This window comes from Pseudochaenichthys georgianus, chromosome 3, assembly GCF_902827115.2.
Source record: "Pseudochaenichthys georgianus chromosome 3, fPseGeo1.2, whole genome shotgun sequence".
In the NCBI taxonomy this organism is placed as follows: domain Eukaryota; kingdom Metazoa; phylum Chordata; class Actinopteri; order Perciformes; family Channichthyidae; genus Pseudochaenichthys; species Pseudochaenichthys georgianus.
This window is the reverse complement of record NC_047505.1, coordinates 27,041,328-27,064,730: the sequence shown is the minus strand read 5'-3', so window position 1 is coordinate 27,064,730 and position 23,403 is coordinate 27,041,328. Positions and strand designations below refer to the sequence as shown.

Genomic DNA, 23,403 nt, shown 5'->3' with positions numbered 1-23,403 from the left:
GCCCTGTCCTTGTAACTTAGAGAGATATTTTATTATGTAGGTAACTGTATGCATCGCTAAGGTTAATTTAAATTTGCTATGCTCGAATATGTAGACAAGCTAACGTCAAAGTAGTGTTGAAGAGCAGCGTAGTGAATGTGAAATCAACCTCACAATAAGATGTGGGTATATTACAATTATTAACATCATATTTCAAGATGATTACTTAGATATTACAATATGGTTTGTTGAGCTGGAGTTCATTATTGAGCTTACACGAAGAACTTATCTGAAGAACTTATCAGAAGAACGAACCCAAACCTTGTTGTTTATTTATTTGATTTTCATTACACTTGTGAAACCGACTAATTGTGGCTGTAGAACGTGAACATGTAACTTAATGCCTGCATTCAAGGACGATGAACAATGCGTTAGGGATGATTTGTTAAAAATATTAGATCATTGCCTTTCATTTGTTCTTCCAAAGTTACAGTAAAATAAAGAGGACCCTGACTCGGACAAAACACAATCCAACATGTTCAACAGAAGAGAATAAGTTATATTGTTTGTACACATGGTACTTTACATATATATCTGTTTGTTTAAAGTGTCTAGGTGATGCAGACAGGCTGGACCAGAGAGTGAGAGACAGAACTGGACTCAGCAGTGAACTTCAGCACAGGTAAAAAAAGACTCTTTTTTCATACTGTGGAAGCTATTCAGTATTTTTCACATTTATTTAATGTATTTATTTGTTTTGTAGAATTAATTGATTTACAGCCATATTATTTACGTCAAGTTGTGTTCCAGCTAAAATGCTTTTATTTTGAAGGTGATGGGTCAATTTGGGCACACAGCTGGGTTTATTTAAGGCAATCAGGGCACAGCAGCAGCCAGTGGGCACCGGGAAGGTATATGGGTTTTTACCAGTGTCAGGGCTGAGTTCAGCAAACACCTTTTGCAGTATTGTTCCCGCAAGGTGAAACTAATAAATACCACAAAAAAACGTCGATGCCTTGTCTGGACAATGGATTAATTACCGGCTCCTGATCTGCGTAAGGTCCACTGTGCCTGGTGCCTCAGTGGCCTTTTAAAACTTTGTTGTTGTTGACAAATAGCCACTACACATACTGTACAAAAGAAAGATATTGGTTTAAATAAATGAAGTATTGACTTTAATACTGTCTGTCTGTCTGTCTGTAAAAAACGTGGTAAAAGTTATTATTTCAGTGAGTCAACAGAGCAAGCTTCTACAGTTGCACTACATTTTGATAACAGTTACATATTATTTTGATAATAAAATATATTTCAATGTTGATGAACTTCATACTGTTCATTCATAATCTGATGTCTTTGAAGCTCACTGGACACCACGCTGTCTCAATCCGTCCACACTCAATATGAGAGGGGAAAAAATGAAAATAATAAATGCTTTAGACAATAAGGAATATAAAGTTAACCGTTGAGTCGCTCAGTTTTTTTTAGATTGTCAATACTATTACTGTATAACTAATATCTCAGGTTAGAGGCACCTTCAAATAAAGATTGGTCTTTAAATACATTTCGTTGATTTTGTCTTTTGAATTGTTTGTCTAAAGTCAAGGATCTAGAACTGGTACTAGCCTTATAATTTTAATGATAAGTCTGGTTATAATGCTGTTTGGAGGAGACCTCACAGGTAAGAGCACTCCATCACATGTACCTTAGCTTGACTTAAATGTATTAAACGTATAATTAAAGGTGGGGTAGGTAATTTTGGAGAAACCAGGGTTGCGGTCGGATAATCCAAAAATCAGCTCCTAGTTGGAATTGAAATAAAAAAGGAAAGTGAAACTTATGCTCGTCACCCTCTCCCTCCGGTCCACAATAATACAAATGATCCCAATACGTATGATTGTATGAACTATGAAAACATCTTAAAAATAAATACAAATGTATTTATTATAAACGTTAGTCCTTAACATATAGGCTATCACTGTGTACATCACCATTCAAACATCTTTTAAAAGTTGAACAAACTCCACACAGCTCAGTAAAGACTGTGAAATGTTGACTTTATTTGATCATTTCAGTAAAAACTAACATTCAAATTTCACTTTTTGATTTTAATACTGATGAACGTTCAAAACAAAGTACTTTGGCAACTTACCACATACGTTTTTAAATGCTTAATAAGCACCGTAACTTTCATGATATAATTTCTCAGTTATAATCGGTTGTTTCTGTGAACGGACGACTGTTGTGTGACGGCAAATGCTGCGGCTGCAAGGCATTGTGGGGCAGCATTTTCTCCTCTCCTTTCGGTGAGGGAGGTCCAGTGGTTCCTAAGCTAAAGGAGGTTATAAAGGAAGTTTGAAACCTCCTTTCCTATCATCTCGAGCAGGGGTGTCAAACTAAATTTAATCGCGGGCCACGTTAGCGTTATGGTTGCACTCAAAGGGCCGGTTGTAACTTCAAGACTATATAAATATACATATATAATAAATATATATAAAATAATGCATTATATTACATTATTGCCTCTGCATTGGATTATTATCGGATAGGGTAATAACTTCATAATTAACTACGTCTGAAAGCAGAAGTCTAGGGCAAATAATTGCAAGTCTCTTCAGTGAGCATGTCACAAAATGATTTAAAAAGAAAAGCCAAATTCTGGAAAAAAAAAGTTAAAAAAAGAAAGTGACATTTTGAAATACAAAAGTAACATAAAAGAAAGCCACATTTTGAGAAAAGGGCAAATTCTAAGAAAAAGGCATATTTTGAAGAAAAAAAAGTCAAATTCTGAGAAAAAAAAAGTCACATTTGAGATGCATTGTGGGACATGTAGTTGGGCAACATGCTTCTTTAAATCGCCATGTAACCGTATAATAAATATATGATATTCTTTCAGAGCTCTTCTGGGGCCACATGAAATGAAGTCGCGGGCCGGATTTGGCCCCCGGGCCTTGAGTTTGACACCCCTAGAATTTGAAAATGCATAACCGGAAAAAATCTGCCACTTCCTTACAGAGCCCCTCCTCCAACACACACGAACGCGCACATGACCAATGAGGGCACGAGATAAGTTTGTGCACAGATGGAAAGCTGACAGGCAGGTATATGGGCTCAGAACAGTCTCATAATACACACATGCATGCACACAGAAGGATTCACACTTGTATTTCATGATCCGCAAAATGATCCACACTTGTGTTTTTCAATGCACACACACAAATGTGTATCTCGAGCAGGTTTCTCAAACGTACCTACCCCACCTTTAAAGATCATAAGGAGTTAGTCCACAAAGTAATTGCATGTATTTTCTAATGCTGTTAAAATTATCGCGTTAACGGCGGTAATTCATTTTTTGAATTAATTGCGTTAAAATATTTAACGCATTTAACGCATGTGCAGAATGGCCCGCCCCATACGTGCCACCAGTGGCAGCGCCAGGGTATGGCTGGGGTAGGCTACACCCATACCAAGAAATGGCTTAGCCCCACCATGAAAAATTATGTTAAAGTAAGCAAAATAAAGTCTGCCAACTCGCGCGGAGTAAATTGCACAGACGGCCGTTAGTAAGATTGATTTCAGTAGCCACTTGTCTGGAAATACCGAAGACCAGAAACGGTTTTGAAAACTTTTGTGACGTAGTGATCGTCTTCTCAATAGAACATCTTTGATAATGTCTTCTGGCCAATCAGAATCAAGATAACGGCGTGGTGTTGTTTCAGGAAGTCCCGACGGAGAATACTTTTGCATCAAAAGTGGACATTCCTTTGTTAACGGTCAAAAGTACTGTATATAGCATGAGAAAAACTCTTGATGAGGCTATTTAAGCAGCAAACATTTAGATGACAAACAAATGTTTATTGGTATGATTGCATTTCAAACATATTTGTCAAAAACATGTTCTCAAAATTACAGTAAAAACACGTTTACATGTACACATGAAAGGCTGTAGGGCGGTAATAGATGACAAGGCATACAAATATACATAGTTGGTTATTGTGCAGTCCGTCTATGTCGTAATAAACACAAAATGTTAACTATGTAAAACATATTCTATGAAACAACCCCTTCTAAAACCTGAGTTTGAAATTAAAGCAAGTTTCAAGTAAAGTTTCCATTTGTCACCACTACAGGAGAGCAACAGTGTGAAATGCAGCTACAACACACATGATTTGGTTTTAAAATGGTTCTGAAATGTTCAGAAAATTAGTATCTCTGCCATGGAAAACAGATACATACTTTGAAACATATGAATTATTACCCCCACACAGGATCATCCTGTTGGTAGTTATTTGATGGTGTGCACAAAAACTATTTCAGGCAAGAAAAAATGTGATTACATTTACACTTTGTTACAATAGAAAATTATATCAAAAACATTTTGGCTTGACTTTATACAAAACAGTTTCCTCCCACTCTCTGAGGAGCACTTTGCAACTAAACAGTTAGAGGCCTTGACAGTAATTAAATGTCAACACGTACAGTATTTCAGTCTTTGTAGGGCTACATCTTGTGCCTGCGTGTTTAATTGCTAGATTGTTAAAGAATAAAACAATCATGTAGCCTCATCAGTCCTCATGTTGTAATGTTCAACTTCAGTGTCTTCCAGCACACGAAACACACATAAACAAAGAGAAATAACTCTTCAGGAACTGATCTTCAAGGTCTTCCTCCAAAATAAGACCGAATGTAAGTGGTGCACACTCTGTTATCCAGGACTTAAAGGTCCCATGTCATGGCCATTTCTACTGATCATAATTCCATTATTGAGGTATACTAAAATAGATTTATATTGTGCAATTTTCCAAACTCACATTGGTTTCTCATACAGCATCTCTGTAAAGTATGTGTATTCACCGGTATTCACTCTGTCCTAAACGGCTTGTTGTAGCTCCTGCCCCCCCCTCCCTGTGAGCCCAGTGTGCTCTGATTAGTCGCGAAGCTGAGAGGCTCGTTGCTGCAACGGAGCAGACAGGCTTCCGTGTCGGCAATACAGGAGAACAAGCTAAACTCATCCTGAGCACACACAAACACTCACAGCCGAAGTAAAAACAATAAGTGTGGCTTGATATTGAGAAAGAATAAGGTTTATAACGCTGTGAGAATGGGTCTGCGGAGAGCATTTCTCCGTGATCCCAACGTAGTAGCCCGAAAAACGTTTACCCATTTAAACAGTCGTGGTAGATACGTTGTTTGTTTTAAACATAATAAATGCACAAACAACAATGAATACTTACAGGCTATCTACCCGAATCTCCCGCTGGTCCAAACAAAGTAGGAACAGCATCGTTCTTCAGTGCCCTACGCTGTACATATCCGGCATGAATCGCTAAAAGGTTTGGGAAGCTTTGTTACGTGAAAGGCTGGCAGAGGGTGCGGCCATAGCTCTGGGCGTGGCTACTGGGTATCCCTACGTAGTGATACCCAGGAAGAAAACAATGGAAAATGAGAAATCTCCAACGAGGCGATTTGGGGAGGTATTTTCTGTGTTAGAGTTTTACTCGCTACAGGGTGTACTTTGAGGGTGTTTGACTCTGCAGACCGTTTACATGCATACAAACCTTCATAACACACAAGGGGACGGGTAATAACCGGAAAAGCATGACATGGGACCTTTAAGATTACGGAAGTATTTGGCCAAAAGTAGTCACATTTTGTAAAAGTGAAAAAATTATCAAATCAGTTCAATAAATGGCCATCATTTGTAAGTTTGTATTTTCAAACTACAGAAAAAAACCAGTGGACTTTACCTCAGTGTCCTCAATGGTAGCTACGACCCTGGGTCAGGCGGGTTTACACGACATCCCTGTGTAGAGCAATAAGTGTTTTGTGTGGGTTTGGTTGCCAGTAGGAAAAAAGCTTTCCTTCATCCTCTATTGTTTGCTCTGTTTCAGCTTCTCAATGTGATGACAGAGTTTGAGCGCCGGGCCCAGCTTCAGTCCCATGTACTTCATAATGACATCACTGCGCAGCAGCATCAGAGCTCTGCCGTCGATCTCCTGCAGAGAGGGGATCATTCAGGGGGATACGTTACCAACACATACTTTCAGAATAATTGTAAAGGTCCCCTATTATACTCTTTTTCAACAGTATATTATAAGTCTCAAATATAAACAAAACATGTCTCTGAAGTGTTTGGCTTGAAATACCAAACAGATCGTGCATTGTAGCATCCCATAAACCCCTCTGTTTCAGCCCTGTTTCAAAAGTGCTGATTTTGTGTCTGTAGCTTGAAATGTAAATGAGCTGCTGCTGGCAGCTTGGTTGAGAGGACCTCCACTCTCAGGACAGTTCTGGTGCAGACCTCCACTTTCAGGCAGGGTTGGGTATCGTTTGAATTTCCACGATTCCGATTCTACTTTTCGATTCCGGTTCTTAATTCCGATTCTTTGAGGGGCAGGGTAAAAAAATGATACATGCTTCTTCCACCAAAAAAATTACATTTATTCGAGAAACTTTTACACAGGTTAGTTTAAAGTAATATTCACATTAATAAGTCTGTTTATATTCACTGCTATGTAACTGTAACCTGAGAACCACTGAAGCTACAACAGTGCAACAGTCCAACTTTTAAAAACAGTTCTTGTTGAGAAAAACAAGCATATCTGCCTTCTCAGGCATACCGGGAAGAAATGTTTGAACATTTTGAAGTAAAATGCTTCAATCTGGTGCACACGCAGAATTACTAGAGACTAGATCTAGGGAGTACAACTCTAAACACCCATATGAAAAAGATCGGTTTACATTTTAATAATTAAATAAGTATGTGAGCATAACCAGTAACCTACCATAGCCAATAACAAATACATGTAACGTATTTTATTTTTGTTGTTCATTCATATCTTATTTTACTATTTTATTTATGCATATTTTTTGTATCTCTCCAGTTTAAAACGATATGTCTGGTTTACTGTCCTATAGTACACATTGGAATGATTTCAAACCTGTTTTATCCTAATAATTATAAAAGAGTGCCTTGGCAATATGTGTTTACATAAATTGTGATCAAAACGTTTGAGACCCACTGAGATAACTTAGACTAAAGTCCTTTACCTCACTGAGCTGAAGTTATCAGCCTCTCAGTCTGACTGGAGAGGACTCTCCCTCCACATCATTGTAGAAACATCTTTCCCCTTTCTCCCTCGCTCACTCGCACTTTGGCTGTGAGCTGCGGGCGCCAGATATCCCCCATTTTCATCACTGGCAGCGCCCATCGTACAGGTAGGGTTGCCAACTTCCAGAAATGGAGAAGATTTTCGGGTTTCTGGCGGATTTAGTTCGGTTTTAGGGTTATGTTATTTAATTCTTTTGGGGGAGCCAGCCCCCTAGGGTTCGAGGGGTCAAACCCCCCAAAACCCTCAAAATGCATAGAAAACTATGCATACCGAAAACACAATGATCTTACACCTGCATTAGGCTAGTAGGTTACTACATCACATTGTATATCAGCATGTTCAAATCGGATAGGTGGGCACTAGGGACATCTGGGCACCTCGATGTACAATTGGCTATTTTGTCCAAAATGTTAAAAAATAAATATTTGAAAAATGGTATTAAGTAATGCAAAGTATACATGATGTGAACATGCACGGTACATCATTATTAGACTTAATGTTATCCTTCAACACACACACACACACACACACACACACACACACACACACACACACACACACACACACACACACACACACACACACACACACACACACACACACACACACACACACACACACACACACACACACACACACACACACACACACACACACACACACACACACACACACACACAAATCCGATTATCTCCGTTTCGATCCTGAAAGTATTTGAACAGGCCGTGGGGGGAATGTCCCCGGTAGAAACGAGGTGAAATAGCCAAAAAATAAATAAATAATAAAACCGGGGAAAAGTGAAAAAAAGTGTCCGAAAATAGGCACTCGTGAGGAGGGCAGAGTCCCCTGTCAACTCCCGTTACATTCCTCCATGGTGTCATTTGAGCGAAAAACTTTTACAAGAACCAGGCTGGGGGGGTCAAAAGGGCTTGACCAAGGCCGACCCAAAGTGCACGGTGGGTGGACTCATCACCTCCGTGATGAGTCTCCATTGTGATTTGAAAACTTCCATCAAACGAGTCCTTCGGTGGGCGGGGAAAAACACGCATCAGAATCGTCACTTCCTGTACTGACAGTGGAGGTGTCCTGAGAGTGGAGGTCTGCACCGGAACTGTCCTGAGAGTGGAGGTCTGCACCGGAACTGTCCTGAGAGTGGAGCTCTGCAGGCAGGCTCCCATGGCTTGGTTTGGTTTATAACAAAACAATGGTGCTCTAGGACGAGATTCAGCTGATAAAATAGGCGGGTGTTACCTTGGTTGGTTATTGGCTCATGGTTGCAATACCCAAAAAAAACATAGTGACATCACAATGTGGGCAACATCTGATCAGTTCATTTTCAGACCGGTTTTTATAAAGATGGATCAGGACAAAAAGAGAGAATCTATTTTTTCTTGAAACTTTCCAAATGTCTTTACACATAGGAGACACATGAAAAAGTGGATTTTGCATAATAGGTGACCTTTAAGTTAAATGGTGAAACACCAATTTGACAAAGAAGAGTGCTCATATTCATGACATACTCACATGTTTTCTGAACAGTTCGACATGCGGGCCGAGAGTTTGGGGGTCAGCCTCTTGGACAAACCGCATGACATCGTCAACTGACCAGGAAGAGGTGTCGCTCCCTGAACCCTCCTTGTCCTGCTTCACGTGGTCTGGGCCTGTCGTCGAGCTAGCGGCTGGCAAAAAAAACAAATCAATTATACCTTCTCTTTATGATAGTAATTTAAATGGGTTCAATTAAAAAGGTTTATAGGAAATAATTTTTGTGCCTAAACCTCAACAACCGAGTAACCACCGTCCTCTTCTTGAATGTAAATCATTTTTAAGGGCATCATTTAAAGAAATGTGATCATAATATAAATAAATAATTGTATTTAAATGTCATTATTACATTTAGTAACCCTACCCTCAACTCGTCTGGGTGGACACATCTGGCCAAGCTCAGTGGGGTTTGAACTGACGCGTCTGAGGGGTGGCGGCGTGTGCGAGTGTCCGGGGTAATATGGCCGCTCCTTCTTTGTTACTCTGTAGTCCGATGTGTGAGAGGGGTGGGTGCTGGGAGCAGCATCCTTTGTTGAGTCTTCTTTAGACAGGCCATTTTCAGGGTGGGATAGTGGTTCTGGTGCAATAAAAGGAAAGAGAGAAACTGTTAATGTTGTGTACAAACAAAAAGATGCTGCAAAGAACTGTACCATGAACAACGCAGCCATAAAGTGACCAACTTATGGAGGAAGAGCTTAGAGAACATGCCTCTGATAAGATCTCACAGTGCTCTAAACCTTAAGATCAAAACACACCAGTTCATTCATTTTTCATATTGAAAAATCGTCCCTTAAAACAAAGGGAATTGCTACAAAATATATAATTTCAAAATTGATCTAGATCTTAACAGAAATCAACCATTCACCCCCTGGGAACATGGTCTTATTATCTACCAAATTCTGTCATTGACAAAAGACAATTAACTTTAGCTTTATTTAGTGATTATACAAATGATGTTTAACCTTTCCACTTTTCAGATGGACTGTTGAAAGAACATCACTTTGCAATGTACATTATAAAAACAACTACCGGTAGTGTAAATTAGGTGGGACCAGTTCTGTCGTAAAAATTCAAAGGTTGAAAAGAAATCATAATTATATAATCAGTAACTAAAAATAATTTTGTTCTAGAAAATATCATATATATAATATATATATATATATATATATCTATATATCATTTGTTTGAAGATATTATGGCTCACAGTAAGTAAGTGAGCCTACAGCTGACTTAAACGTTCACCCTGTTACTGCACAAGCCCCTGTTTACAGTTACTCCGTCCACACTTCTGCCCACCTGACTTGGTCCTGTTGTAGAAGCGTGTGTTGTTGCCGAAGGAGCTGAACGGCTGGGAGCTGAACAAACTGTCACTCTCCAGATGTTGGCACATGTTTTCCAAGAACCGCAGCACAGACGACGTACTGGAGGCCGAGGGCAGCTTCACATAGCGGATACCATGCTCTGACCGCACTGAGGGGTACAACACAAAGAGCTGTTAGCATCACACAAAGACACACACACTGTATGCATTCACATCTTAAGAAAAACAGCAGATGGTTTAGGGTAACCACCCTCCCTTTAGAAGCAAAAACCCACCTTTTTTAGCCCATCCAACACTGCACCAAACACCCCTCCTTCCACCAACACCCACCCAAGCCAAGCTTCCACAAATTAATCCCCCTGCCCCGCCTCCTCTTCACCCTACCTCTCCGAATCCAGCCCCCCAAGGGAGACCCAATCCCAGCATCCAAAACCAGGTTAGCCGCACATGTCATTTATGATTACAGACACAGGGCTCACATCAGCTGCTGCCACAGGCCCTGTCTTTTATTCCGCCACTCTTTCCCCGCACACATACAAACTGACACACACATGCAACATGCATGACCCATGTGTGAGTGCTTTAACCAATTGCACCTGTCTTATTGCAAATCCATGCTTTATGGCATTAGGAATATATTATAATTTTTCCAGGACTGATTTTCAAGAAGTGATTTTTTCCAAGGAATATTTCAACACTTCCTTCTTTGCAAGATAACAAAATCTGTCTACCAGCACCTCCAAATCTGGCATGTTATTTTAGGTATTATTGATTTGTTTAATTTGTACAAAAACTGAAGTGTGTGTATTATTTGGAATTTTTCTTGGCCGGGACCATTTGGCGTTCAACCAATAGAGAGTACAGGAAGTTACTGCTTACAACTAAGAAATAGTCCAACAAATAGCCTGCTGTGTTACTGAAGGTGAAACAATCACTTCTACACTTTGTATAATTAAATAGACAATATATAACATGTGGAATTTATGATCTTTAGAGGTGCTGCTAGGCAGATTTGATTACCTTTGCAGAGAGCCAGGCTCAAGCATGTTTCCCACATGTTAATGCTAAGTTCAAGCTCAGTCAAATGTCCCAAATATGATCTTAACAGTGTGCATGTATGTGCTCTTACTTTCAACGGAAACATGTTAGTGAATCACTAAAACAAATTACTAAAACATTACAAATAAGTTGCTAAAAGTGGAAATCATATTTTGTTTAAGCAAAAAGCCCAACAATTGATAATTTGCTTCTCAAACATGAGATTTGATATTTTCATCTAATTTCATATTGACCACATAAGAGTTTTACACTTTCAGTCGGACAGAATATATCTGTGTCACATTGTTAACCTACAACTTCTCTCAGAGGGGTTATCCTGTGGTGTTTACTGTATTTACCTCTGATGACCTCTCCTCCTGTGTGGGACTGGCTCTGCAGGAAGGACAGCATCACAGAGGGCTGGTACGTGCAGTCCACACAGGCCTGAACAGCCTGCTGCAGCACTGCGTTGACTGGAGCCGGCCCAAAGTGGTCGGGCAGCTGCTGCACGAGCTTTCTGTCAAGATGCGGGCCGTAGTTCCCGTGCTTGTTCACATAGACACACACTGGAATAAACAAAGAGAGGGAAAATTGTACCAATCCAAACATTGTTGAATTCTGACTGTTGACTTTTAAATCCAGCTAGAAAGAGTGGTTGATCGTGAACATACATGAGTACACCTGAGGCTCAGTCTGTTATCTTACCTGTGCAAACTACATTTGAGCTGTTGCTATGGTTGTTGTCTGCTGAGGCGTGTCCGGGGGTTAGTCTGGTCTCTGGAGGGGGGGCTGTAACTGCCGGTGTCCCCAGAGATTTCAACACCCCTGGCTTCCTCTGAACCAAAACACAAACAAACTCTTTTTCATTAACTTTCTGTAACCCACAAAGTTTAGTAATGATTTATTAAAAGGTGCATTTTAAAACTTTGACTAGTACACACAAACTGCACTGCAGCACATTTTGCAGCTTCTAGCATAAAGCTCCTCATTTATCATGAATAAACATCCTCTAAGTCTTACCTCTGTTAAACAATGCACCTCTGACCCTTTTTCCTCTACATCAAATCTGCCATAATACTTAAACATAAGATGACGGGGTCACTGGACCGCAGCATAACAGATTACAGCGCGGTGACATCTCACCTTGTTCCGAGGCTTGGGCCCTCGCTTCTTGTGTGGTCTGGGGGCCAGAGGAGCCTCAGAGCTCGTCCTGACAGGACTCGCTGATGCTCCATTTACTGCTGCTGCCGCTGCAGCCTCAGCCGCTGCCTTCAACAAAGCAATGGTCAGGGATTTGGGACGACGACCACGGACCCCCTTGCGCACAGGGAGGGGGGGCAAGGGGTTTGGAAGTCGGTATGAGGTCTGCATGTAGGAAGAGGAACAGTTGGAAGAGGAGCGACGTGTAGTGAGGGAGGATGAGGTGGAAGAAACCGGAACAAGCAGTGCCCCAGGGAGCGTAACTGTAAAATATGGGATTATGGAGATAGAGAGAGAAAAAATATGTTGTTATTATTTTTGTAATATGCATGAAAGATGCTAAAGATCATCATAAAAGATTAATACAGGTTCATTTGGACTTTTGCTAATTGAATACATTTTAAAACTGCAGCTCAAAAACAATAATACGGGCTTCAAACAAAGGCCTGTGTTGAGAATAATCTTTGCTAAATTATTAGCAATGTCACATTTACACCCTTAAGACTGTGTTCAGTGTTAAGACAGATTTTCAAAAAAGGAAAAAGAAATGTCTGAAGAAAGACAAAGGGGGAACTGTGTGGTTCTGCAGCGGAGATTTGTTTTGATTTTCCTGAGTCCTCTGAGATTGGCAGGTCCTTTGTATTTGGCCCCTCCTTACGCTGAAATCAGAGTCAAAAGTCACAAACCCCCAGAGATCTGCCTGCTAGACTTTTCCTTAAAACTTCTGCAAAACTTCTGCTTCCAGCAACACAACACAAATAGTTATTATGGTGATAAGATGTTAACCCTTTTCCCACATACAGCAGAAGATATTGGATTCTTGGGGCTGGTCAATTGGGAGTTTAGAATCTGATCAAACCATTATGTGTATCAGATAAGAATCCTTTGGAAACGCCATTTCAAAACCTGCCTTTTGGACTGTAATGCCACTTTGTTATACTCGTTTGCTCACTTACATAGACACCATTATACTGGAGTGTCAATATATTGACAGAGGCAACCATTTTCTGCATGTAGGTTGTCACATTTTGAGAACTTCCAAAGGTGGATGAGTACTTTAGTCGCTGTATTTGTGAAAAGCTACAATTGGCTGACAATATCAGCCTAGCAGGTATATCAGTAAGACATTGGTTTTAAAATCCAGTGTGCCATCCCTTGTCCGACAATGGCACATTATACAATAAAAATACATGAAGAATACCTCAGAAAACAACCTAGCAACCTCTCTCTCTTAAAAGTCTCTCCACAAAAAAATAATATAATTGCAAAATATCCATCAGCGTAGGTGTTAAAATAGAAGGACAGTGGCAATAAAGTGAGTAAAAAGGAAATAGGTATTGTGAGAAATGAAAAAAAGCAGTGGCTACACCACCCCCGTCTGTGCTCATTAGCCCTGCATGACTCTGTGATATGATCACATAATTATCAAAGAGGTTGTGTGAAAGAAGGAAATTGAGGAAAAGAGAAAGATAAGCCTCTCCTCTTTCAATACAAGTGAACTGTTTGGTTAGAGCAGCGTCCTGAGAGTGCATGTGGAGGCTCTCATGGGGCCCGGGCTTTCATTAGAGCTTCTTGACTGAGGCAATATGGAGACACTATGGCAGGTTTACAGTATTCTCTAAGGGGCCAGCCGGGGCACCCTGAAAGCGGCTTGATTGGGAAATGAGTGAAAGTGGCCGTCGAAAGAGCAGTGTTTTGTTTCAGAGGGTGAGGTCTCACTCGCTCACCAGGAGTGGTCACACAAAGCGTGCTCAGAGAGCAAAGGAACAGAAATACCAACCTGCACGCACAGTGGCACGCGTATTCACCGAGCGAGCAGGATTAAGCCCTACAAAGGCAGATCAAAAATGATTTGCAGGGTACCAATCAGTATCAGCGGGTTTTAACTCTCCAAGGGAAATCTGAGTTGGGAGCCCACTCTGATCTTTCCTTGTTGAAAAAAAGAAAGTCTAATCCATTCACGTAATGTGACAGCCACTGAAGCAACATGTTCAACTTCCACACTGGTGATTAATGTCACATTATGATGGTTTTGAGCTTAACATTTTATAAAAAGTAAAACAAACTAATCATCTTTGCATTTTTTACTTCAACTTTCAAATGTTTTACATCCGTCTGACAGCATCATGAATATTCTGTATCCACTTGTTCAAGCTCTTCATCAAAGCAATATCCAATCCAACTTTATTTATATAGCACATTATAAACAACAGAGTTGACCAAGGTGCTGTACATCAATACATATATAAAAAGCAGCATAAATATATTTAGACTAATAAATGTAAAAGCACGAGACAATAAAACCATATCAAATGTATACTAAGAGTAATACTCAAACTTAGGACTGTGTGTGCTTTATGGCTGCACTATTTGATGAAATATATATATTATAAATGTCTTCATACATGCAGCATTCTATAAAATGTCTCCACACAATACAGCCAACCGTTTTGTCACTTGACTTCAATTCAACTTGAATTAATTCAAACATTTCACAAACAAATATTTGTTGACAAAGGTTTTGCAAATAAATGTTCATTTTACTCATCAGAAAGGCAATACATGGGATAAGCTCTACATGCTTTACAGTTATAGATTTAAATAGATATGTATTTTTTTTGTAAACACTGCATTAGCATTAACATTACATTATCATTTCTGTACTGTTTTAGAATGTAATAATAAACAATGTCTGCCTGGTGTGGTAGTAAAGATGCATACATTTCTAAAACTATGCTATGTTTGGAAGAAAATGTGAATTGTTGTATACTGGCTAAAAAACCTAACAATCATCTAGGGAAACACTTAAAATATGCCCCATTTAGATAAACTCCAAAAAAGTGAATTGATTGGACCATCCAAAAAGCTTCAAAATGTTTACCATGGCATCCCTAGCATGTGGTTCTGATCATGACTATATAATTCCAACTGACCCGTCGACCCGTCTGCGCTACAGCCTGAGGAAACGTGTGTATGTGACAGTGTGTGAGCGCACATGCACGCCTGAGAACGGGGTCGCTGGGAAGTGTGTCTGCTGTCTAGGGGGTGGGGGGAGGGGCTCCACACAGAGCCTCATCTAATTACAACCACACCCCCTCTACCCTCAAATGCTGAGCACCCAAACACATACTGTTGAGTAAATCTGAAGCAGTATAAAACTCATGAACTGCGAATCAGATGTGTGTGTGTGCGTGTGCGTGTGTGTGACTGTGTGTGACTGTGTGCAGACTGAAGAGAGGAGGAAGTTACTTAAATAGCTGCAGGCACAATGTGTAAACACAATACAAATTCTATATGAACCACCAGTGTTTTGAATGCAACTTAAGTGGATGTTCACCGTTGAATAGAGTCAAATAAGTTCATATAATGATCAACACAAGGGAATAAAAACAGCAATGAAAATATCTGAAGATCACTAATCCTTCCCTCATTATTTGGCAAACTAATTCCTGATGTTTCTCTCCCACACACACACACACACACACACACACACACACGCACACACAGACAGATTAAAAACACATGGAGCACCAACAATAATTACTGACAAAAAACTGTTAAATCTACAAAGTTTGATTCTCTCTGACAAGCAATAGCCACTAGGCTCTCAAAATGAATTTGACTGAATGCAATGCATTCAAAAAGTCTTCACGTTGAACAAAGAAAACAGTGTCAAGCTGCAGTCTTAATCATTAACACCCGAGTAGGCGGCTGCTACACATGTGAGAAGACATGCAACGTTCATGTGAACAGCAGATTTACCTTTCACGTCCCTTTGTATGTTTTGACAGCCCAATGAGTTAAAATGTGAAGGCAGTTTTTTTAGTTAATAATCCTTAAAGCCATTTGGGGAGAGAATTATCAAATCTAAACACAATCATTTCTAAGACCACCACTACTACTTTCTGAACCGAACAAATCATTGACTGAATTAGTTTGAATTAGTGCAGTTTTTACACATGTTGATTTGTAACATTTTAGGGAAGAAGAATCCCCAGAAGTCTAATGAAACATGTTATTGCTACAGAAATATAACTCCACTTGACTTCAAGGAACTGCATTGTATAACTAAAACAATCTTTAAAAACACAATGAAGCCAAAATACTGGAAATAAAAAGTGTGAAGTTTAACTTGAAGAAAACAACAAAAACTCACCAGCAGTTTCCCAGCTTTAGTTGTGGCTCTTGCAGTAGTAGTAGTAGTAGTAGTAGTAGTAGTAGTAGTAGTAGTAGTAGTAGTAGTAGTAGTCGAGGCAGTGGTAATGATAGTTGTAGTAATGTCCGTAACAATACTAGTCACTCAGTCTGGTTGCTTCCTGGTTCTCTTTTAGTAGCAACTCTTTCTCTTGTGTTGATGTGTTTCTTCTTTCTGACTGTTTTTCCTCTTCCTAACTTACTCTATATTCTCATCATCTGCACTCCATGGCTGTTTTCTGTCTTTCTATCAGCTGCTCTCTCTATGAGTGTCTCCCTCTTGTTTCTCCCAGCAGTAGTCCACAACAAAGCCCACGCTGCTGCTGCTTCTGCTGCTGCTTGTTCAAGCTGCTGCTGCAAAGCTTCCCTTCCAATGAATGAGCATGAGCATGAGGGGGGGGGGGGGTGGTGTTTATATTTGCATACGGGCTAGGGAGGGGTAGACTGAGTGAGGGAGGGAAGGGTGGGTATGTTGGATAGTGAGGAGGGATAGGGGGGAGTTGAGCCCTTTATTCATGTTATCTGTAGGCCATATCGACAGTCTACATCAGTCACCTGCTTCTCAGTGAGCCCCTGGGGAGGGGGAGAAGACGGGGGAGAGGGGTTAACTGTGGGGCTCTCGGATCGGATGGGGGATGGGTGAGGTAAAAGGTTCAACTGGATCAGAAGAGTCCCAAATGAAACTGGGCAAACTCCTGGAGTTGGTGAACACGTACGCAAGCTTTCACTCAACACACGAACGAACGAACGAACGAACGTAAGCACAGCCCAGAAAGAGGTGCCCCCTCGCTGTGACCCTAGCCTATTCAGACATTCCCTGGTGAAAGATGGCCAGGTCCAGTGTCAGGAAACAGTGGTGCAGTCGGATATCACCCTGGCTCTGGAACAATGTGGAGCAGAGCGTTTAGAGGAAGCCTGCATGGGAAGTCCCTTCAGTCTTCTGATAGGGCTGATGTTGCAGATTCAAGGAACAAACTATTTGATACAAGTATGTGAAGCAGTGGTGTATCAACGAGCTTACATATGTGACATCATTCTTGCACTGCTTATGATTTTAAATGAAAGAAGAGGTGGTAAGGTTCACATAAAGGAAACAACAGCTTTGACTTTAAGGCACTGATGTCATCTTTTTAATAAATAATACCTTGGTAAATTGTGGCAAAATGCCCTAATAAACAACTTATTTTTCCTAGTTTATACTTTAGTTAAGTATTCAAAAATAAAATGCATGTCTTAGCCTAACTATAGAATATAAAAGGTGACAAAAAAAATATAATTTTACTATAAATAGACCCAAGCTAGTACCAAGTGTATTTGTGAAGCGCTTTGAGCATCTGGAAAAGCGCTATAATAAATGTAAGGAATTATTATTATTATTATTATTATTATTAAGTGTCTGTATCTGCTAAAATAGAGGCATGCTCTATTATTCTATGCATTATTCGGGCTATTTTGCATTCTGACCCAGTTCAGTTCACCAACAAGCCAAGACAAAGACGTTTCACACAAAACATGAAAGAAAGAAAATCAGTTTTGCATGATTTACCGTCCAGAAAAGAGAAAAGATTATTAGAAAATCAATTTTGGCATCCGCTGTAACTTCTAACAAAAAAGAATAGCAGGGTCACAACATGGACATTTTGATGAAAGTGAATTAGACATTTTAAATAGAGTAGTAATTACTGTCTCTCACTCCCTTTCTCACATGTACAGCTATATCAGCTCATTAACACCTCAACAAAGCCCTACTTATTCACTTACAGTACTCCCATACAAACATAGCTGTCTGCTATTGCTATTATCATCACTATTTATTTCTTCAAAATGGACTAACGCACAAAGAGTACATCTGTGTCATGCTCTCTGCAAACACAGACCTGGGTCACAACAACTTTGATTATGGATTAGATAATGGTCAAGCAGACAGATGTATAAATTCATCTGCTGCACAAATCTGTTTACAAACTCGTGCTGGTGCACACATATTTGGGAATCTGGAGTGCTAACCAACCCACAAACTGTGAAATATGACAACCCTGTCAGTTGTGTTGGCTGACTGGTCAGAACATCTGGGATTCAACAAGACAGATTTGTCTCCCCCTTCCTATATCGGTTCATGAGATCATACAATCCCACATCTGAGGCTGCGGCCCCACGAGGACGAAAACGGCTAAACGCATAGGATTAACGCAAACGCAATCGCAAACGGCTTCCGTCCACATGCAATAATTATCCGGATAGTGTCTGCCCACACGAGACCGCTCCGTTTAGCTCCAACCGCTGGAGAAGCTGCAGTACATATGCAGGAGCCTCTACGTGGCGCTGTAACTTCCTCCACAAAATCAGCGAAGAAGCATGGTTGTCATGGTTGCCCTTCTGTTTATTCTCCGCGGTGGGGGCCGAGGGAACCGGGCAGAGTTTTTCGCCAGTCAGCGTGTATTAAAGTTGAAATCTTCCGGACAAAATTATAAAAGTGCCGGTCAAAGGTCTTCTTTGTTATTTATTGAGCTTTAAAACAAATGAATAACGACTCTATATAATATAATGATAAAATACACGGAGCCTCTCTTTTTCCTCCCTCTCTTCGGACAGCGCCAGTGTCTGTCTCATGCAGCAGCTCATCCAGTAATGAGTGACCCGGCCGACAGTAAAAATAAACATTGTTATAACTAGTTTATGGAGTTTGAGAGGTAATTAAAATAGCTAAGGGTGATGATCTGACTTGAAGTGTGTGTTTTGCTGCAGCGGGAGGAGCTGCAGGTGAGCAGAGCTGCGTGTCTCCGTCCTGTCAGATTAGACTTCACTCGCGAGAGAAAGATAAATAATCTGAATTCAGGGTGCAGTTTACTTTGACGTGGGGGTGAGTAGCAGAGGTGGGGAGAGGCGGGGCTATTGCCTCATCATTATTGCTGTAGATGTTGCACAAACAACTGTAGCATGGTCAATAGCGTCCGGAGCACGATAGCAACTCTGCGATCCGCCATTGTTGTTGTTGTTGGTGGCGAAACACTTCAGCACTGGCGCGGGGTAAGCGGAGGTGAGCAGAATAGGTGGGGAGAGGCGGGGCTATTGCGCAATCACTATCAGTGATCTGAAAATGTCCGTATAGGGCGCACACACGGAGCTGTTTGACCCCCCAGAGAGTGGCGTATGCATTTCTATCCACCTTGGGACCCGTTGTCGTTTCCTCAGTCGTTTAGTGCCATATTCGGTCGTCCTCGTGTGGCCGAACGGTCTATATGACACTAAACAGTAACGCAAACGACCGAATTCGTCCTCGTGGGGCCGCAGCCTGAGTGTCCGAGGATCTCCACCCAGGGCTTGCCTTGCAAAGGTGCACTATGTTTTCTAAGAATTGTGAGTAGATAACGTATTTTTTTATTCAAACCAACTAACCTGGCTCAAGCTCAAGCTACATTATCTCCAACAAAATCATTGTGTGTTCTGGAAGAATTCCACAGACACAAATGACATTTCACTTATACGTATATATGTGGTAGTGTACATCTCAGTGCAGTGCAGACCTGTAGAAGAGCTGAGCTGCCATGGCTTCCTCATTTCACAAGCAGTATGGGGATAGTTTCTAAAAACAACCGTTTCCTTACTTAATGCTCGAGCACAACTTGTTAGAAAACCACAAATGATGATCCCCGTTCTCCTCTTTTCTTGTCATGGGTGCCACTGGTATGCATGAGTCACCGATTGTTTTCTTGTTGACAAAGTTCTCACTAGGGATAGGGCAGCTCACATTATAGGTTTAAAATAAGTCTGTGTTTATTTTTATGAATCCAGTCATTAGATTTATCTAAAGGCACATTTGAGTCTTGCCAATACAGACCACTCCAAAACAGAAAATGGCCCCTGGTGAGCTCTAGAGGCAGGTATAGGGATGTTGCATCATGACAGCTCTCTCAACACACGATGATTAGTATTTTATAGACCAGGCAGTCTCATATAAAGCAGACATTAACGTCTCACTGGTGTAACACTATACAAACACTGGAGGCTGAAAACTCGACTGCCTCAACGCCCTACTGAGGACTGAGAAATGTAACTGCTGCCATCCATCAACAAAATGAAGGTTGTTGGTCCGAGGTATTCAAAGCCACCTGTTTCCCGTCCAGCGGGCACCAACAACAGGGTCAATGGGAGGAAATTTCTGGGTGGGAGCTAATGTATCTAACAGCAAGCATGAGGATGATTGATAGTTGCAGCATCTGCAACATATCCACTCCAGAGTCATTGGTCAAAGTCATTTTGATGGATGAGAAATGTCTAAATATCAGCCAAAGAAACTAAACGGATAAACCTTCAACATTAAGCTTCAGCATTAGCGCACATCATATGTGACATGCTCCTGTAACTGCTGTGTCTAATTAACATATCATTACATCTTGATTAATAATTGTAGTTCAGTGCTGCGTTCACTCTTTAATAATTTGTGCAGAACATACAGGGAATGTTTTTTCTAAGTGACATTCAGTAGTCCACATGGGGTCCATGGGAAAATTAGGAGTATATAAAAACACACAGAAGAATGTGGTTTAATGTTCTTGTTATCTGAAGGGGCCTCAGAAGAATCTGCCATTTTACATTTCTCAGAAACAAAACAGTCGATATAATACGAGGCAGTTCTCAGTCAAATTAGATGACAAGTGCAAACAATGGAACACTATTCAGAGGATTATGAACAAACATTTCTGGGCATACATTACAAAGTCTGTGTCTTTCAGAGTAAGTCAGTGTTTGTTATTTTGCTCTGACTGCCAAGCTTTTTTGCCACATCTTTCAATGTGCAAAATGGAGCCAAAAGCAGACCAATAAATCACACATTTAAAAAAACAAACAGCCTCTGGTTATGTAAAGCACTGGATTAATATATGAGTGGGATATTTTCAAGCAAACCCACTGAATCTTTAGGGAACTTGGCAGACTAAATGTGGAGGTCAGAGCTGCGGGTCACAACCTCTACAACAAAAACAACCAGCTCAACACAGAGCAGAAGGAAAAAACACAGAGGAGATTCACAAATAAAAATCCAACTTCAACAATTAGAACAGATGTTGTTATTTATAAGTTCTTCTACATTTTAAATTAACTTGATAGGGTGAACATGTGTGCCTTTCTGAACAATAACACACACTCAAGGGTCTAGCAATTGTAGACTTCAGTTAATTGTTAACCTTCTAAATTACGCCTTCATACACACTCACATAATTATCTATAGGATGTCACTAAAAGAGTTTCTCATTACAAGAATAAAGGAACCAACATTTAGCAAGGTAATTATACTGCCCATTAAGCCATTAGTTCATGATACCACATAATTACCTTGAATAAGTACTAAGCAATTCATCTACCCCAAATTAAATCTGTGATATTTATAAAAAACTTTTTTCTTTCTATGAGATTAAGAAAATAAGCAACATATCTTTCACTTCTATATATTTGTTTTAATAGCATTATTAGCTATAGCTATCGTTCCTGCTTGTCATGCTGCTTGTGTCTGCCACAATAGGCCTCCCTTGTGTTTTGCAGAACATCAACTGCATCAAAAGGAATAATCCGACAACATACCATCAATTATTATGATGTTCAATGAGTACTTCTTCGACAACAGGTCACAGTTTGCCAAAGATCTACTCAAATGCTTGCACTTTGTGATGTAAAGTCTCAGCGACAGCAAGACAGACTGAATAAGCTCTGAACAAGGCCTCTCTGTCTTTATAATGGCTCAAGTCTGCGCCCGAGAAATATGACACCCAGTATCGGAATGATTAAGAAGAGAGCACCAAACAAAAAACCCTTTAAGGAAAACTCTACAAATACGCTGAGCTGTCAGTCACAGAATTTGCCCAACTCAGCTCTCAGCCTGTAATGATGAAGCAGAGGCATCAGAGTTTGTGCTCTGCTGCTCTCTAGTGGGGGCAATTGAATAATGTAGTTTGAAGATCTGAGATAAAATGCCCCTTTCCCCTTAAAAACAAGAACAACCAAGTAAGTCTGTGCACTAAACTATCCAACTATTGGCATGAATAATGGTCTAAACTAAGATCTTAAAACAATCATGGAATCATAGCTGGAAACATTAATTTTGTATTATAATTTGTATGAAAATGTATGCATTATCATGATTGGTAATATACAAATGTGACATATTGTTTAGTGGAAACCAGTGGCATCAGCACAAGCTATATCATCTATTGCTACTCACAGAAAATAGCATTAAAAAGCCTTAAATCACAATATGTACACTCTACACGTTACATGACAATCGATACAAAATAAATATCAGTATATATCAATAAGTATTACTTACAGAAATTTCCGGGCGGCTGTAAACTGTGTTTCGTCAGGGCACACCAGCCGACAGGGAACACGTCTCTGGAGTCAAAGGGGCACCAGTAATCAAAGGCGCCTCGCCAGCCGTCGAACATGACGAAAATCTCCAGACCTCTGACCTCTCCAACTGTGGCGGGACAAATCAGGTAGGGGTTCTTCCTGTCTACCGCCTCCAGCTTCATGCCAGGCTGGAAGTAGTTTTTAACTGCTGTGGCTGGTTCCTACACACACACACACACACACACACACACACACACACACACACACACACACACACACACACACACACACACACACACACACACACACACACACACACACACACACACACACACACACACACACACACACACACACACACACACACACACACACACACACACACACACCACACACACACACACACACACACACACACACACACACACACACACACACACACACACACACACACACACACACACACACACACACACACACACACACACACACACACACACACACACACACACACACATTATTTCTGTACAATCCGATTATCTCCGTTTCTATCCTGAAAGTATTTGAACATGATTATTCATTAAGAAACAACATTTTAATTGTGTTTCATTAAAATAAATCACAATTTTCTCCACTTTGCTGTAATATGTGCCGCTGTGTCCCACCAACTGTGCT

At 40.5% G+C, this 23,403-nt stretch overlaps 1 protein-coding gene across 2 annotated transcripts in view; it reads right to left on the bottom strand.

Moving 5' to 3' along the window:
- Positions 1-3,816: 3,816 nt before the first annotated feature.
- scml2 (Scm polycomb group protein like 2) overlaps positions 3,817-23,403 on the bottom strand; it is a 28,238-nt gene continuing 8,651 nt past the window's right edge. The window contains exons 7-14 of one of the 2 annotated variants that reach the window (XM_034079775.2): positions 22,706-22,949; positions 12,136-12,455; positions 11,698-11,827; positions 11,352-11,558; positions 9,930-10,103; positions 8,983-9,210; positions 8,613-8,767; positions 3,817-5,972 (exon numbers count right to left, since the gene is read on the bottom strand). In XM_034079775.2, coding sequence (XP_033935666.1) covers positions 5,847-5,972; positions 8,613-8,767; positions 8,983-9,210; positions 9,930-10,103; positions 11,352-11,558; positions 11,698-11,827; positions 12,136-12,455; positions 22,706-22,949 — 1,584 coding nt within the window. In that variant the 3' untranslated portion in view covers positions 3,817-5,846. The remainder of the gene's footprint in view (positions 5,973-8,612; positions 8,768-8,982; positions 9,211-9,929; positions 10,104-11,351; positions 11,559-11,697; positions 11,828-12,135; positions 12,456-22,705; positions 22,950-23,403) is intronic. The other variant, XM_034079776.2, reaches the window with a different exon arrangement.